General features: G+C 39.5%; 2 protein-coding genes across 3 annotated transcripts in view; one reads left to right on the top strand and one right to left on the bottom strand.

Annotated features, from left to right (window-relative positions):
* Positions 1-10,633, top strand: part of LOC108700560 (vasodilator-stimulated phosphoprotein) — a 28,343-nt gene extending 17,710 nt beyond the window's left edge. The window contains exons 5-12 of one of the 2 annotated variants that reach the window (XM_041575164.1): positions 1,363-1,400; positions 1,725-1,939; positions 2,229-2,368; positions 2,831-2,916; positions 5,151-5,196; positions 5,320-5,395; positions 7,563-7,620; positions 9,547-10,633. In XM_041575164.1, the coding sequence (XP_041431098.1) occupies positions 1,363-1,400; positions 1,725-1,939; positions 2,229-2,368; positions 2,831-2,916; positions 5,151-5,196; positions 5,320-5,395; positions 7,563-7,620; positions 9,547-9,584 (697 nt within the window). In that variant the 3' untranslated portion in view covers positions 9,585-10,633. Of the gene's footprint in view, positions 1-1,362; positions 1,401-1,724; positions 1,940-2,225; positions 2,369-2,830; positions 2,917-5,150; positions 5,197-5,319; positions 5,396-7,562; positions 7,621-9,546 lie in introns of both variants that reach the window. The other variant, XM_041575163.1, reaches the window with a different exon arrangement.
* Positions 10,634-10,716: 83 nt separating this feature from the next.
* On the bottom strand, positions 10,717-18,557 carry opa3.S (optic atrophy 3 (autosomal recessive, with chorea and spastic paraplegia) S homeolog). The gene is given in 2 exon segments (NM_001094483.1): positions 10,717-11,199; positions 18,368-18,557. Coding segments are annotated over 2 exon segments (453 nt in total). The 5' UTR covers positions 18,510-18,557; the 3' UTR covers positions 10,717-10,888.
* Positions 18,558-18,960: the final 403 nt, after the last annotated feature.

The raw sequence follows: 18,960 nt of genomic DNA, 5'->3' as shown, positions 1-18,960 counted from the left end.
TGGAGTCAATGATAAGGGGATATTTTATGGCATGGAGAAACACCAAGACTTGCCTTCTAAATTTTACAAATCCCTGCTAACGGAGGTGGGCTAGCACTACCCAACTTTATCATGTACTTTGGCCAGCCAACTGGTGTTTGCACACTGGTGAATGTCCCCTAAATTAGATAACCAGGCCCTGATACTTGAGGCCATGGTAATAGGTTCCCATAAAACTTTAGCCTGTCTACCATATAGAGGCATATCTCCCTGCCATAAGACGACTAGCCCCATGTGAACTGTGGTGGACTCTTTATAAATCACTAAAAAACTTTGCTACCTGCAGCTATTTTACTTAAGAAAGCAATATTATTACAATGGAAGTCAGTATTGCCTCCCTCGATGAGTTACTGGAAAAAAAATAGTTAAGTCCTTGGCTAAGCAAAAACTGGTATACATAGTACGAGGATGCCCTGATAAATTTGAAGCCCATTATTGGAATGTCAAACCTCAAGGTGTGCACAGATTCCCTCGCCTACCTAATGTCCCCCTTGTGGGGCCTAAATGAGCCAACTGGGCTCACTCTTTCTTTCTCTTCTCTTTTATTCTCATAATTTCTCTTCTGTTTTCACTTATTATGTATGTGTGGTTAAATTGAAAACTGTTAAAAGCTTTAAAAAAATGTCCTATAGACAAATGGGTTGCTAGGCTCCTTTTTACCTTTGCAACCAGGACGTGGTTTGAATAAGAAATTGGAATATAAGGATAGGGTAGGTCGAAAAAGGAGTAAAGGGAGGATCTTTCTGTGTATAAACATGATTTATCTGGGGATTTGGCAAAGTGATCCAGATGGAACAATAAAAGTGTAACTGTTGTTTGTAGCTTGATTGTTAAAGAGATGGTTCGCGGGTCAAGTTTGTGAACTTTGGATAATGAAATAGCGCTGGTATATGTACTCTTAGTGTTCTTAATCTACTTTGTGATATTTCTATCTACTTTTTATCTACTTTTTATCATGTTTCTATTTATATTTCTGTCACTTGATCTGTCTTGTAAAAATTTGTTAAATAAATAATAAAAAAAAAAAAAGGAAAAGAAATTGGAATATAAATAGGAGAGGATCTGCATATAAAGCTTATTAATAAAAAAACAACTATAACAGAAATTAATTGTAGCCTTGCATAGAAATAGAGGCTGGGTTCGGTGTAAAAAAGCTGGAAACAGAATAAAAAGGCGCATAAAAACTATAAGGCATTCTATAACATACTTAAAGTTAAAGGGATTAGCCCTTTTCACTGCCCCTGAAGGACAAGGTTAAACCACTTTGTATTGTGACCATATCAGTATATCAAACATCTTTATATACAATTCCTCTATTTTCAGGATGCAACAGGAAATTGAACAGAGGATTCAGAGCCCAGGTAAGAGAAAGAGGAGTTGTTGACCATGTATACTTCTCTTTTGCTTCAGATCCCAGGACTGAACCTTTTATCTTGGCAAGATGTATCTCAGATTGCAGAAGAGGGGAATATGTGGGTGTAAATGTTTTTAACAGATTGTTTGCAGTATTGGGTAGCGTTATTGAGCTATATATTATTGATATATTGAGACCAGCTTCTTAGATTTCATTATTGTTCTACAAATAGTAATTATTGTTAGTGTAAATAATTCATATATTCTATAATGTAATCATTTTTAAATGCTTGCTCCGCTGAGAGTATCTTCTTCTTTTTACATTCTTCCAGTTGCCCCAGTTATCCCAACTCCTGCTCCTGCTGCTCCACCTGGCCCACCTCCTCCCCCAGGGCCACCCCCACCACCAGGGGGCCCACCTGCTCCCCCTGGAGGTGGTCCCCCACCCCCACCACCACTTCCATCTGGGGGTGGAGGAAGCTCAGGTGGAGTTTCTGGGGGACTATTAGCAGCCCTTGCTACAGCAAAATTGAGGAAAGTGGCAAAGGTGAGAACCAAAGGTTGGACAATCATTGTATGGGAAGTTTAGAGAGCTATAGCTATGGATCAAAGAAACTATAGTGGGATACCATTTTGAAAGATAAGTGCTGAAGATGGGCGTAAACAAGCCAGATAGTAGGGGACATGGAACACTGGGAAGCAAGAAATAATTGTCAAAGAAAAAAAATGTATAGAAATATGTAAAAATAGATTATTAATATATGTGGTATGTCTAGGGAAAGAGGGCAGTCATTTTTATGCATCCTACTAGTGTTCAAAAATTTGTTTTTTAGCAGGATGATGCTGGGGGTGGATCCTCCCCAGTTGGTGGAGTGCCTGCAAAGCCAGACATAAGTCGCACAAGTGGTGGGGCGGCAACAGGAGGGGGTGGTGGAGGAGGATTGATGGACGAAATGAATGCAAAACTGGCTCGCAGGTAACTTGTCAGCAGATTTAAAGGGATTTTGACCTGGGAACTGTTTTTATGGTGTGGCGTCACAACTGTGGGCACATACAGAACACTTTTTTTTTATATATTAGCTTAAGCTTACTGGGACTGGAAGAGCAGCATTTGTATTCCAACAGTTACCACTCATTGTAATGTATGTAGTATGGACTAGTAGTAAGAATTGTGTTCATTCAAGATGCCTATATATTGAGCTGTTTATTTTATTTGTGGCTTCTATATAAAACATGCAATAGAATTATGTTTCTACGGCATAGGCTTTAATGTAGTTTTAATGCCACACAATCAAGGAAAATAAATGGAAGTTTGATTAATTATCTAATTAAAATGTAATCAAAATAAGCTTTAAACAAGCCTCTCCATGGAGGGAGACAAACAGGGGTAACAGGTGGGCCTTTGTACAAGCTGTCTTTTACCTTCTCACAATTCCAGGAAGAAGATTACACAGCAAGGGGAGCGTCCACCACCCACCACAACCCAAGATGATAATGACATTCAGGGAGGAGGAGGCCAAAATGGTGAGTAAAAATACATAATCATTCCTATTAGTCTTCTCAGCAGTATCTGTAAAATATTTGCAACTATTGTATCAATTCTAACAGCTGCCTTTAATGAAACTCAGGGACTCTGCTCAGCAGGGAAAAAAATAGCATGTATAAACTTAAAGGGATACTGTCATGGGAATTTTTTCGGTTAATAGTGCTGCTCCAGCAGAATTCTGCACTGAAATCCATTTCTCAAAAGAGCAAACAGATTTTTTTTATATTCAATTTTGAAATCTGACATGGGGCTAGACATATTGTCAATTTCCCAGCTGCCCCAAGTCATGTGAATTGTGCTCTGATAAACTTCAATCACTCTTTTCTACTGTACTGCAAGTTAGTGATATCACCCCCCTCCCTTTTTCCCCCCAGCAGCCAAACAAAAGAACAATGGGAAGGTAACCAGATAGCAGCTCCCTAACACAAGATAACAGCTGCCTGGTAGATCTAAGAACAACACTCAATAGTAAAAACCCATATCCCACTGAGACACATTTAGTTACATTGAGAAGGAAAAACAGCAGCCTGCCAGAAAGCATTTCTCTCCTAAAGTGCAGGCACAAGTCACATGACTGGGGGCAGCTGGGAAATTGACAAAATGTCTAGCCCCATGTCAGATTTCAAAATTGAATATAAAAAAAATCTGTTTGCTCTTTTGAGAAATGGATTTCAGTGCAGAATTCTGCAGGAGTAGCACTATTAACTGATGCGTTTTGAAAAAAAACATGTTTTCCGATGACAGGATCCCTTTAATGTATCAATTTAAAACTGTTAAAGAATGACCCCCCCCCCCCACTAGAGTCCTGCACGGGTCAATTTTTTGGAACCCATACCCGACCCGTACCCCCAAGCTGCAATCAGCATTCTTATCTGCTTGGACCCGCTACCCAACCCATAAGTACTTTATCCGCAACCCGCTGAGAATCAGGAAGTGCTGTCATTGTAAACTGGAAGTGACATCATCGGAAGTAGTCGTGATCAGAAAAAAAGGAGTAGAGATCGCTATGGAGAAGACCCGCGTCTATACCCGCACCTGGAACTTCTACCCGCAACACGCAGGTTTTTGAGGGTAACCCGCGGGTACCCGACCCGCTGCAGGACTCTACCCCCCGCCCCCCAGAGATGCTTTAGATTAGAAGGTGAATAATGAAACTTTACACTTCAATATTAAAAAAACGGTCACTAATAAAAAGTAGTTGGGAAAAAGACTTGATTTCCGGTGAACTATCTGAAACTAACTGAACTAAAAAAACAAGGTGAACAACGCTTTAACATGTGCCTTTCCTATCCTGCCCACTTAGTAATCATCCACTAAAATGTACAGAGTACAAAGTAAATGACAGTTTCTTTAATAAAACATGTCAAGTAAGAAGGATTACACACTTATTTTCTCAGACCTGCTGGACAACCAAATGCTTGGGACAGAGATGTAGATATATAACCTTTATATAAAATCTTTTAAGTGCATTCACATGTAAGGAACTTGCTGGTTTGCTAGAATATTCATTAAGGACTAATTTGCATGTCTTCTGCCATGATTCCTTAAATTTGACTAAAAAGCCCTAATTTTTGGTTTTGAGGGAATGCGGCATGAGAATGCCTTCTGTTTGCCTTTCAGTGCTGCCCTGCTGTAAAATATCTAATAAGGAAGGTAATATCACATCTCTCAGTTCTGCTATAGAGTACTGCTTGAGTTCTTTTCATATGGTACTCCCTCTAGTTGGATAGTGATGTGTGAGATATTTTCGCCTAAAATGGTGATTATCAAGCAAAAACCAGCAAAACAACACAGATAATCATTTTTTAAATTAGATTTAATAAATATTAGGATTTCAGGATATCCTGAAATAAAGACCTTGGTAATTAATGGCTGTTTTTCCATGTGCTGTGAGCCTCCTTTGCACTGGAGAAAAATGTTGTGTTCTTGTCTGCTTCTGAAAGTTGACTTTCAGCCCTCTATCATCTACAAACCTCATCAAGAGAGCTGATCCATGCATTTCTAAGTATTGTATGTTTTTCCAGAGCTGAATCTGTGTTTTCATACAATTTATTGTAACGAACATTCGCTTGGCTTAACTAGAAGCTCCTTGGCCTTACAGCAAAATAATTTTAAAGGCTTCAAAATTTCCGAGGTTTTCTGATCTTTTCTTGACAAACACATTTGAAACTTAAACAGTTTTGCTTTGTCAACTACTGTTTTTTAATTACAGATATCAGCCGCCGCCCCTGGGACAGAGGAAGCACCACGTTACCAAGGTAACTTTCATCAGCCTCCACTATTGTAATGGGAAAGTGAAATGCTTTTTTCCAAAGAAAAACTGGGTGGAGAGCAGAGACATGGCTTCTCGTGGCATATTCCATTTTCTATTACTTTTTCAGGATGAAATCCACAGTTGGGAGTACTGAGGTGGCCCCAAATTCAGAGGACTCTGACTCAATGGAAAGAATCAAGCAGGTATTAATGGATTATAGGTTGATTATTTATCACATAAATGACACATCAGAAGGTAGTTTTACTTGAAACAGTATTGGTGATTTGTGTGCATCATTGTGGTTATTGAATTGTATCGATAACACAACAACATGGTTGTCAGTACATTTTAATATTTACAGTGACTTATAGAAGTAAAGATGTATCAGGGATGGGTACAGTATACCTTTTGTGGTGGGCCATATAATTGTCCTATATACTGCCCTGTATATGATTGTCCTGCTGGTAATTTGAGACAGGATCCTTGGTATGGTCATGTGAACTGGACATTGCTGAATTGCATGCAGTGCAGATGTTCTAATATAACCTGGTCATTAATTTTTACAAGAAGCTTAACAATATTATTTTAATAACACAAAAAAGAAAAGCATCACACCACTTAAAACCACTTCCTGTGAACACTTTACGCTTGTGCTTTATTTTACACATCAGTTCTTCCAATACCACTAAAATCTCTTCTATAAGCAGCCTGGGTCCCAGTACTGAAACCACAGATCTTACACTTAGTTTTGCAGAGAGCTACAGATTTTTCTTAACTATAAGATGGGAAGCATTAAAGCCAGTGATAATAATTTAGTCCATTAACACATGTAGCAGTGAAACTTTTAAGAATTAAATTGCCTATACTCCCATCTCTGCAATGTAAGACAAAAAACTAGAATATAGCCCGTCCAATTCATTCTTAGCTATGTGTGCAAAAAAAAAGTGGAACATTCGTTTAGATAATTTGTTAGGTATCGGACAACCTTTGCTGTTTAATAAGCTGAAAAGGAAAACCAATAGTTAGCTTTGTTGTATGGTGATTGTTGCTATACTAGTGAATTAGTATTTTGCTCTGATGTAAGTGCATGGTAGCTTCTAATAAAGTGGTGTAAAGGTCCCCCATACACGGGCTGATAAAAGCTGCCAACAGACCAATTCAGCAGTTTATTGGCCCATGTGTGGGGCCATTCGACAGATGTCCCCGATTGATATCTGGCTGAAGGTGGGCATATCGGGGAGAGATCCACTCGTTTGGCGATACGAGCGGGTCTCCCTGTGTATGGCCTTTAGTGACCACCCTATAGTCAGGCAAGAAATTGCAGGTTAAATTTTGAATTTGGACACAAAAGTATGAACATTGCAGCAGATGGAATCTTTATGCAGAATCTGCACTTATGATCACTCCATTGCCAAAAAAAAAAAAAGTCACACAAACATCAGAGTGCCATACCAGATCAGGTTTTAAAAATGCAAGCCAATCTGTAGGCACTTCTGCTCCTCACAGCACCCCCAGAATGTGATCACACAACCTTTACTAGCAGACAGAAATCTATAATGGAAGTTGAGGAGCATGCACATTATATTTCACACAGTATTGTTTTCCTGGTCCAAAGCTTTTCCATTAAGCCTCTGGGAAATCTTGTCTTTTCTACCTCAAATTCTTGTTGGCCATCCATGATGACAGAAGCAGCAACGTTGGATATCACAGGCTCACAAAAGAAACTTGGAAAACGATTGGAATGTGCATCCCTGGGGAAAATATAATGACAAACTGCAACAGGGAAAAGGTCATTGAATTTAGGGGGTGGAAACCCAAAGGGGTATGTTCTTAATTGATAGCCACACTCAGCAGAGTAGTGGGGTGAAGCTTTAATTAGCAAAAGTCTTTTTGGCATGAGTTTAGATTACATTTTTATAGAAGGGAGTTGTATAGCAGACATTCAAGGTTTTCAAAGCTTTAGAATTAGCCTTGGAAGTCTGAAATTATGTAGTGGCCACCTCCCACTTGTTCTAATGCTTACACTTCCTTGGTATTGCTAGCTATTATATAGAATAGTGGTCCCCAACCGTTTGTACATGTGAGCTACATTCAAATCTAAAAGTGTTTGGGAGCAACACGAACATGAAAAAAGTTCTTGGGGTGCCATATAAGGGCTCTAATTGGCTATCTGGCAGCACTTATAAGAGATGATCAGATTTGCCAGTTTATGTGCCCATAAGCCTTACTACTAATTCCAATTTCCTTCTCCAGCAGTAGAGTATATCTACATCTTATATGCTGGGGCTGGGTCAGATTTCTTTGTAAGGGTTTTAGTGGTCTGGTTGCTGTACCAATCTGGCTATTCAACTAAGTGTTGAACTTTTGCAGGAATTGCTGGAAGAGATGAGGAGAGAGCTGCAGAAAGTGAAGGAAGAGATTATTGAAGGTGAGTGGAGAATAAAGAGGGGCCTGTGTGCTTCTGCTTTCTAGAAACTTTTATACTGAACTATATCAAAAGGAAGTTTTGATATAGCTTTCTGGCGTTTTTAAGATTCACCTAGCAGCATCCCCAAAATAGCCAGGATATGTAGAGAGTTGAGTCAACAATAGAGAGAGCTGCAGGTTGCAAATTTTGACTCAACAATGTTTATGCTGCAAACAAAGGTTATTAAAGCATTGGTTTAATATACAGTGTCGATATCTGCTCCATGTGTCTGCACAGCATAGCAGTACTCTTGTTTTGGTTTTTGGGAACTCACTAGCAGGCCATAAATGTGTGTCAAGATATTGTTTATTTGGGCCAACAGTTCTTTTTTTTTCCTTTCAGCCTCCAGACTGATATTTTCCATTTAAGTCTTTATCAGTGGGGATTATTGGTCTAAACAGCCTTCCAATTTGTTATACATGCCCAGATGTTTTCATTATTGTCAAAACTGCACAGCCAAATCTGGGCATGTATGACCAGTGTTTTAAAGATACCTGTATTGCCAATGTACTTTTGCATCACTGTTGCAGTGCATTATGAAATGGATTCTGCCATGATTTTTTTGGTAGTTTTTTTTCATTCTACCGTTTAACTTTATTCTTGAACGAATACATTTGTTTTAGTTGTAATATTGGTGTGTAGGCAGTAGGGTTGCCACTTTAAAAAAAAAAAAAAAATACCGGCCAGTGGTGGGGGCGGAAAATAAAGGGGCGGGACGTAATGCAAAAAATGAGGCGCCCACAAAGGGGCGGGGCCACGGGGTAGCATCTCAAAAGGGGCGGGGCCACCACCTGAAGCCAACGAAAATTTAAGTTTTCATCGGTGGGCAAGGTATTTTGTAAATGGTATTACAAATTACAGGTAGCTACATTGCCGGTAAATTTTTAATACCAGCCCCGGCAGGTGTTTTACCGGCTAGGCCGGTAAAATACTGGCCGGGTGCCAACCCTAGAAGGCAGCCATCTCGGGTCATTTTGCTTATGTGCTTTTCTGAAAGGGCCAGCACTTCACAATGGAACTACTTTCAGATAGGCTATTGTTTCTCTTATTTAATATAACTGAATGGGGTCGCTGTACTTGGATTTTTACTTTTGAATGCTGTTCTCATATTTACTACTACGTGAGAGCATTTTTAGCAATGCAGGTATCAGGAAGCTGTTATCTGGTTACCTTCCTATTGTTCTGCCGATAGGAAAAAGTAAGTGTGTGTGTGTGTGTGTGTGTGTGTGTGTGTGTGTGTGTGTGGGGGTGATATGACTAACTTGCAGTGCAGCAGTAAAGAGTTTATCAGAGCACAAGTCACATGACTGGGGGTACCTGGGAAACCGATATGTCTAGCTCCAGGTCAGATTTCATTTATATATATATAAAAACTTGCTGTTTTGAAAAACAGATTTCAATGCAGGATTCTGCTGTAGGAGCGCTATTAAATTATGTATTTTGTAAAACACATGTTCTCCCATTAAAGATCCGTTTAACAATTCTGTTCACTGAATATATGGCAGGCATATAGTGCGAACTTCAGCGGTTGTAATGTTTATTCAACTGCAACGGTTTCAAATTAAATTAATAAATTCTCAACCACCCAAAAATAGTTACAGTATACTGGGTTCAGAAACGGATCCATTTGGCTGGTTGGTGGGGCAGGAGCTGCAGATCAGAAGTGACTTACTTTGCTTCCTTACTTTTATGTGTATTTTGATTGCTAGTACGTGGAGAGGAAATCAAAATAACCATTATACTTGAGTTGTAAGGACCTAGTGTAATTGATGTGCTTTAATTTACTATAAAAGAATTTGGTTGCTTTCCTATTACTAATAATGGAGTTAATCAATACATCGTAATTGACTTCAGTTAAAATATTCTGACTTGCCTTTCTCTTTGCAGCATTTACACAGGAGCTGCGCAGAAGGGGTACTCCTTGAATCAAGCCTTACCTTTTAAGATGACTCAGGCTCCACCAATAGTGCTCTACCGAGGGACACTCATTCCTTCTTTTGCAGGGTCCTATATTTGAGGGAAATATGCATTTGCTTGCACAAAAAGTATCTTGTGCTGATCTCTTACTTCTCTGGGCATGCCTACCTGTACTTAATTGTACAAAATCCTGCACTAATCACTGCTGTAGTCATACATTACTGTACTAATCAAGTTCTGTAAACAAATGCTGTACTATGAGATGCTGCACACATTCCACTGCTATCTACACAACAGTATCCTGTTTTAGCCAAACTGCAACCGGTACTCATCGCTGCACCTCACATGGACACATTCATTTTCTCTCTGCCCATTTCTTCTCCTTGCACATGTGCGGCTCTAAACGGGTTAGCAGAAGTTTTAAGCTTCGACCAATAGGACTTTTTTTTTAAATTTATGGGATAATGGGGTTTTTTTTAAAAAAAAAAAAAATCATCATTTCAAAATGTTTTGTATATGTATGTTGTATCAGAGGTAGTGCTACTCAAAGCGATCTGCTGGTGTGCAAATGGTGGCGGGTATAGGGCTATTCATAGTGTTAGAATACTAGGGTCTCACACTGGATAGGGGAATCAGTCAGTCTGGGTTGGGGAAGCACCAAATCCACTATTTTGGATTTGACCAAACCCCCGAATCCTTTGCGAAAGATCGGCTGAATACTGAACCCGAATCCTAATTTGCAAAGAAAATTTTTACTTCCTTGTTTTGTGACAAAAAGTCATGCAATTTCCCTCCCCGTCCCTAATTTACTTTGCATATAAGGATTCGGCGAATCCTGCTGAAAGGCCTAATCCCGAACCGAATCCTGGATTCGGTGTATCCCTAGTCTGGGGTGCCCATGACTGCCCTATATTTCTGCTACGTAATGCACACGTAGCAGAGGGGTAACTGAGGGGATAAGTGCTTTGGAGTATATTATAACCTTAATATATATATATATATATATATGTGGAATTTTTTTGTATCCAGTTTTCTAGAAATAAATCTTGGCCTATCATGTGTGGTTTGTTTCTGCTTCATGCATGGAGGTATTCCATTAGGTAAGTCTGTGCATTATAGATACAATTCTTAACACTCATATCACTGTAGCTCTCCTTTTATTTATTTTTTTAATATGCAAAACATTTTTTCCAAAGGAAAGATCCTGGTGTGTGTACTTCCTTGTACAGCTGGCCAAAGGTCTCCAGTGTTTAGTTTTGTAGAAACAAGTGCAAGGTTTATGCAAGGTCAGTGGAGAAATTTCATGAATTAATCATTTGCCAGCTTGTTGCCTCTCTGTCACACGAGCCCTGGTTTCCAGTTCCTCTGTTAGGAGTCCCAATCGTGCAATCTCAGCCTCCATAGATCCCAGTCTGGCCTCCATTTCTTCCTCTTTCCTATGGCTGTTAGCTGATTGCCTTGAATACTCTGCTACCATACATCCACCACCTATAAGAAAGATGATGGCCTCTCCTAGTAGCTCTGCCCCCAACTCTGCAGCTGCATCTTCATTTAAAGGCTTGATTACTGCTCCACGGAATCCCATGATCCTCATTTTGGAACGCATTTCCACCCAGTGATATACTGCAGAAAGGGAGTGAGAATGAGCTTCCAAGAAAAAGTGCATAACGCTGTCCACTGTATTTATTATATAGTACTGTAGGCTGAAAAGGTAGCAGTTAATTTAACCATAATATTTAGTGTTGGCCACTCTGTAATGACATTTATTGACTTACTATAAACACTACTAATCAAGCAGCGGAACGAAGGGGTGGTTCACCATTAAGATAAGTTCTACAATGGCTAATTCTAAGCAACTTTTCAATTGGCTTTCATTTTTTCTTTATCGTTTTTGAATTATTTGCCTTCTTCTGATTCATTCCAGCTTTTCAAATGGGGGTCACTGACCCAATCTAAAAACTAGGGATGCACCGAATCCACTTTTGGATTCGGCCGAACCCCTGAATCCTTTGCGAAAGATTCGGCCAGATACCGAACAGAAACCTAATTTGCATATGCAAATTAGGGGTGGTAAGGGGAAAACATATTTAACTTCCTTGTATTGTGACAGTCACGTGATTTCCCTCCCGACCCTAATTTGCATATGCAAATTTGGATTTGGTTCGGCCAGGCAGAAGGATTCGGCCGAATCCTGTTGAAAAAGGCCCGAATCCTGGATTCGGTGCATCCCTACTAAAAACAAAACGTTCTGTAAGGCTACAAATGTAATTTTATTCCTACTACTTTTTAGTACTCATCTTTATTTTCAGGCCCTCTACTATTCATATCCCAGTCTCTTTATTCAAATCAATGCATGGTTATGAAAGTAATTTGGACCCTAGCAACCAGATTGTTAAACTGCAGACCTGCTGGATTAAAACCTAAATAACTCAGAAACCACAAATAATAGTGAAAACCAATTGCAAATTGTCTCAGAATATTACTCTCTACATCATACTCCGTGAATTTAATGATGAACAACCCCTTTAAAGATTAAAAGGGGCCCTGGCAAAAAGCTTAATATCACTGTAAACATTCAGACCAACAATTTGCTTACTGTTCGCTTGGCTCAGTGATAAAGATGTAACTGCAAGGGATGTCGCAACCGAGGTGGATTGTGCAGTTACATTGTTCTGTCAACTGCAATTATAGTGTTACCCCCCCCCCCCCACACACACACACACTTTTACATTTTCCCAGGGTCAGCAAAAAAAATCACTGAAAAATCTTCGTAGGAAAGAATGCAGCTGTGCGAAGCAGTGCGAGGAAAATGTCCTATGCAGAGCGTTTTTTGTGGGTACAAAAAAAAAAACTGGGTCCCCACTGTATTTAAGTACAACATTTCGATTGGTTGCACAGTGTATCATATATGTCTATTGTGAATTCCATGGTAGTCAGAATCAAGGCCACAAAATATGAACATCTCATCGATGCAGAAAACACATTTTACGCTCTATAAAACACTATAGCTCCTGTAATGGTTGTGAAAAGTAAATTCCACATGCACTCCCAGGCCCTCCTGTATATAGATATCTGGTGCTCAGTCCTCTAGGGAGACGGCCCTCCCATGAATCCACAGTAAACAAACAACAGGCACACAGAGATAATTGCAAAAGGGGATAGACCCCTATGTGTTTAATGTGTCACGCAATACACAACGTTTTGGGGGCTGGCCCCTTTGTCAGGTGATGGGGGTAACCTGATGAAGGGGCCAGTCCCCGAAACGTTGTGTATTGCGTTCAATTGTTTGTTTCCTATGGTTATGAAAAGGCCATGCATATAATTCAAACATAATCCATAAGAACACAATGTGCCCAGATGTGTAAATTAATATATACAAGAAAAACTTGGGCTGCACAAACCTCTCCTATAATAAAATAATTTTTTTAAAAAAAGTCCTATTCCTTAACAAATAGGATTGGCACGTATTATTCACCCTCTTTGAAGTTTTGTCATAGAAGAAGCAAAAACAGTAGATTTACGTTTTTTTGACACTGATCAAAAGAAACTTTTGGTTCCAAGTGAAGCAGATACATGTTTAGCTCAATAAATACAAAAAACAAGCTTAAAGGTGAGGTTCACCTTTAAGTTAACTTTTAGTATGTTCTAGAATGACATTCTAAGAAACTTTTCAATTGGCCTTCATTATTTATTTTTTTATAGTTTTTGAATTATTTGCCTTCTTCTGTCGCTTTCCATCTTTCAAATGGGGGTCTCTGACCCCATTTATAAAAACAAATGCTTTGTAAGGCTACACATTTATTGTTATTGCTACTTTTTATTACTCATCTTTCTACCCATCTACGCTCTCATTCCAGTCTCTTATTCAAATTAGTGCATGGTTGCTACTGCAATTTGTACCATAGCAACCAGATTTCTGAAATTGCAAACTGGAGAGCTAAAAAAAAACTAAATAACTCAAAACCACAAATAAAAAAAATTTAAAACCAATCGCAAATTGTCTCGGAATGTCAATTTCTACATTATACTACAAGTTAATTTAAAGGTGAACAACCCTTTAAAGGAGCAGCTGAATGTGGGGGGAGGTATGCATTAAAGGAGAAGTAGGAATCTGCACCTTGGATAGGGCCGAAACATCAAATTGAAGTTCTGTTAATAAATGATTATTTTATAAGTCCTGAGAGTGCGTTCAAATATATATATATATATATATATATATATATATATATATATATATATATATATATATATAAAAATATATTTATTATAGAATGTCTAGTAATTATGGAAATAAATAATGAAAATAATGGAATCCCCACTATACACATAGGACAAACTACAGACTCTGTGACATGGCTGCAAGGATTATGGACTCATTATGGTTCATGCTTGATAGAATACTATAAAACTACCTTTTATATTGGTTGATCTGGAAATGCAAGTGCTACAGTCCAAATGACAGATCCAAAAGGACAGAAAGGCAAATTTGTGCAATTTGGATATACATACAGCTATAATAAACAATTTTCAACCAAATAATGACCTATGACTTGATATATGATGAGAAAAAAATGGTGGCCAAGGGGGCACCACAATCTCTTCAAAACACATGTTCCTACAAAAATGTTATATATTTAATTTGTTCATAATAAAAGATAAAGAACACAGATGATTAAGACGAACATACTATTTGTTCCCTCGGGAAAAAAAAAAAAGTTACACTTGGCAAGAACATTGCACCATATTCATCCAGCAAATTGCCCCTAGGAAATAGAAACTGAAAAAATTGTATTTAATATGTATGTAAACCAACAACATGAGCGCAAAGTACAGTATAGTTAAAATGGAAACGGGCAAAGGACAATGTCACTTTGTATTAAGTAATGTATTGCTGTGTTGTTCACAAAAAATAATGAAATAATATAAAATGAAGTTTAAAAAAGTTGTCTTAAACTGCTTTCCATTTAAGAAATGGGGACAGCGGGGTTTAGAAGAGAAGCAGACAGATATAATCATAGGCACTGTCATTAAGGAGCAGATTTATCAAGGGTCCAATTTATAGTTAATGGGAGTTTGTAAAAACTCGAAATTTGAATAAAAAATTATCAATCTAAATGTTACACAAAAAAAAAAATCAAATTTTTCAAACTCGGAAACTCGAATTGAGTTTTTTCTCTGAAAAAAAAAAAATTCGATTTTCAGGAAGGCTGCAAACAACTCCAATTGATCCCCCATAGGCTAAAACAGCAATTCGGCAGGTTTAAGGTAGCGACTAGTTGAATTTGAATTCTTAAATGGACAGTACATAATAAATTTTGAAATTCAATTTTTTTTTTTTAGAAAACTTGAATTGAATTTTTACTATTCCCTAGTCGACTTTCACTAAAATAAACTTGAAAATTCAAAATTCTAATTTTCAATTCGACTCTTGATAAATCTGCCACTAAATGTAATGGGTTACATTTTTGATAAAACTGCTTCACAGGGAGATGTTAAAGGTACATAAAAGGAATTATGGTTCAGTAAGAACTCAAAAAAATGGCCTGTGATGACACAGCACCTACAAAACAATAGAGGGCCTTTTTCATGTGAGAGTACGCTTCCCACTTTGTATCAGCTGCATTTTTAGAAAACGCTGGAAAAGGCTACCAAAAGACTGTAGTCTGATGGATTAAGTAGCAGGGGACCAATACCTATAATAGAGACAGGGATATGATTATCATAGCAATAACCACACAGTACCTATGTCTGTCAAATGGATTTTCTCCAAGGTTTACATGTATTCAGCTTTTTTAGTTCTACAGAAGTCTTTGATGATGATTTATTTAAAAAATTACTTCTGCAATCTATATTCACTGGAAGGTGAAAAACAATTAAAACAATGAGTCAAGTCTTGCCCTGAGGGGCGTTTCACCAATGCTTTTTCAAAAGGCAATTGATTAAGTGAATATATCCAGAATAAACTTGGGCTGCACAAACATCTCACATCATAAAATAATAGATGCCAGCCCTATTCCCCAACAAATAGGGCTGGCACCTATTACCGTATATACTCGTGTATAAGCCAACCCGCGTATAAGTCGAGGTACCTAATTTTACCTAGGAAAACTGGGAACCTGTATTGACTCGTGTATAAGCCTATACTACACTTTTGCCTGCAGGGTCACATTTTCCTTTCCCGGCACAGCTACATTTTACTAAAAGCTGCTCCCCCCTCCCTCCCAGACAAGCAAGTGGAAATAAAGCTCTGAAAAAAGCTCCCCCCCTGCAAGCAGCCTCTGTAGTTTCAGGTCTCCCGTGCACGTTTCTTCATACATTCCTTTCCCTCTGTAACACCGCCTCCCACACAGACAGGCACGGGAAATAAAGGGAGACTGACCGTGTATTTGCTCCTTGCCGAACATTCTTTTCTATGCGCTGAGCACTGACACGCGCGAGTATAGAAGGTGCTGTTTCAGGTGAATTAGGCTGCTTATGTGACATTTGCGCATGTGTCAGAGTGCTCAGCGCATAGAGAGGAATTAAGCCTACACTGAACTACATCTCCCATGATCCCTAATCAGCCAGAGGTTAAAAGCCCCACTAGACTAGATGCCTAGTTTGCGTCACATTCGCCCCAATAGCCATGAAACTGTCTGACCTTTCAGAGCCTCCTGGAGCCGGTCGACGTCCATTGCCGGAAGAGGAGGGTGTCACATACACACACACCAGCTGCCTCCCGTTGCTCCTCGCTCTCAGCCCCATCCGTAATCGCTTCCTCCGTCACAGTGAGGGAAACCCACAGGAGGGAACGAGGTCCAGTCCCCTGCCTCCGGTGACCATGCTAAGCGAACTGAGATCCCAGAAGCCGCCGCGCAATAATAGCGCTCGTGACGTCACCAGAAGAAGAGGCTGGAGTAGGCAGCAGCTTGTCTGATACTGGGCACTGGGAACGAGCACGCAGCAGCAGGGGAGAGACTCGGTACTGAGACTCGCGTATAAGCCGAGGTAGACTTTTTCAGCACATTTTCAGTGCTGAAAAACTCGGCTTATACGCGAGTATATACAGTATTCACTCCTCTCTGAAGTTCTCATGTTGTCATAAAACATGAAATCACAGTGGACTTAAAGGACCAGTAACCAATTTTTAAAAAAAAAAAAAAAAAAATGTGTTAGTATACATTGAAAAAAAACCACCAAGACAAATTAAACTTTAAAATCGCAAGGCCTTTATTAAGAAATAACTTAACGAAATTCTGCTCCTCTTCAGAAAAGGAGACAAGACGCTCGATTTCTCCTCCCTGGCTATCACCTATAAGGAAGGCAGAGGAGAAATTGAGCGACGCACAATGGATCACGATCCCCTTTTCTGAAGAGGAGCGCAAGCGTAGTTATTGCTTACGAATGACTGAGATTTTAAAGTTTAATTTGTCTTGGTGTTTTTTTTTTGTATACAAACACATTTTTTTTTTTATAAAAAAAGTTGATGTTACTGATCCTTGAATGTTTTGGACACTGATCAACAGAAACAGAATCTTTTGGTTCAAAGTGACGCAAAATTCCTGTTTAGCTTAAGGAGTATATATTAATATACAGTGTTTGACTGGTCCATTGGGATACCAGGAAAAGTCCCGGGGGGTCAAGTTGTCAGTGGGCACTCATGCTGCTAAACATTTGGCCTATTTCATGGTCATTCCCTATTTCTATGACAAAAAGAGGCTAAATAGATGGAATAATAGATTATAGTATGTAAAGAAAAGAGATTAGAAGAATGGAGGCCGAGTGAGGAGAGGAAGAATAATAGTACTAAGAGTGGGCCCCTGGTCTAAGATTAACTGGTGGGCCCCTAGTCGAAGGTTTTTTGGTGGGCCCCTGGTGTCCCTGTCCAACACTGTTAGTTAGAAGGAAAGGCTTGGGGGTGACAAATGTTAGGCACCCCAAGTGATTAAATTGACTTACCTGAAACCCAGAGCCGGTGCTCCTATCAGCAGAAACTGCACCACGGATTGATCTTCTTCCGGCTTCTTCCTTCTTATAGCAGCTGCACATTTGTAGTAGAGCGAAAAGCCAAACTTTAACTAAAAAGCCAGCTTTTTCGTTCTACTGCGCGTGAAGAAAGAAGTCGGAAGAGGATCGCTCCTTGGTACTCACTAGTATAACCCCAGGCCGGTGCAGTTTTCTGCTGATAGGAGCACCGGCCCGGGATTTCAGGTAAGTAAATACAATCACTTGGGGGTGCCTAACATTTGACACCCCCAAGTGAAAGACGACTTTCCTTCTCCTTTAAAAGGAGAAGTAGATACATCATATACAATAACGGAACAATGAATGTGTGTGGAGGGGGGGCGTATCCATTAAACAGAGTGTACAGTAATTATGGAAATAAATCATTGCTTGAAGTTGCAGCAGTTGTAATTCTCAAGTATCCTTGGCAACAGTATATAGAACATACTAAAATATATTTTTCCTACTTCGGGCAATTGCAATGTGAAATGATCAGCTGCTGGAGTCACTAACGATATAAGTATACTCGAGGCAACTGAGAGGAGGAACAAAGCCTAGAAATAAAGCAAAAATACGGAGGCGATGAAATACTAAAAAACTGAATTCGAGGCGACGCCATTCATATACAAACATATAACCAAATCATCTCGAAAGTGATATCAGCAGGGTGACCTCTCACCATACACATTTGTACAGCCCCCTTTAAGCAGCCTCTCTCTGATTGGTTAAGAGCAACCAAAGTAACGTTCCTATTGGCCCATTCTCCACTACTCCCGGCCTGTACAGCAGTCATATTAAATAAAGTCACCTTGAGCAGGCGGGAGACAAACGTAGGTACGAAAGAATTCACTCCGCCGTGCGCCCGCCTTGATCCGGTTCGCTAAAGGTTTGCTTATCTGGCGGATCCCCAGGTACAGGAGCTTAGCGATGGGAAACGCTCCCACAACCATCTTGGTGAGGTCACATGCAGCCGGCCCACCCCGTCATCGACGTCATCGTGCCACTTCCGTATAATGAATGAGCTCCTCCTTCTCAGCCCAAACTAGAATTGGGAGCGAGGCAGGTATAGTGTTTAATGGTGTGAGTGGAGCTAATGTGTGGGTGTAGCTGGGAGGAGACATAATGGCGTAACTAGAATTGACTTGATGCAGACGCAAGGAATACAGGAGGTCTCCACTAGTGCTTTATCGTCTATTACAAATGGGTTTGCCCAGCTGGTACTGAAAATGTGATTCCAGATTTAAGCTCCCCATAAACGCAAAGATTTCTCTTGCCAAACGACCAATTTAGGGAAGTCCGACCAATCCTTCGAAATTATCGTGTAGTTAGTGGGATTCGAACGATCGCACATTTTAAGATTTTTCTGCCGACATCTGTCAGGAAATTGATCGGCCAGGTTAA

The sequence above is a fragment of the Xenopus laevis genome, chromosome 8S (assembly GCF_017654675.1).
Source record: "Xenopus laevis strain J_2021 chromosome 8S, Xenopus_laevis_v10.1, whole genome shotgun sequence".
NCBI classification, from domain to species: Eukaryota; Metazoa; Chordata; class Amphibia; order Anura; family Pipidae; genus Xenopus; species Xenopus laevis.
This window is presented reverse-complemented; position numbering and strand designations above follow the sequence as displayed.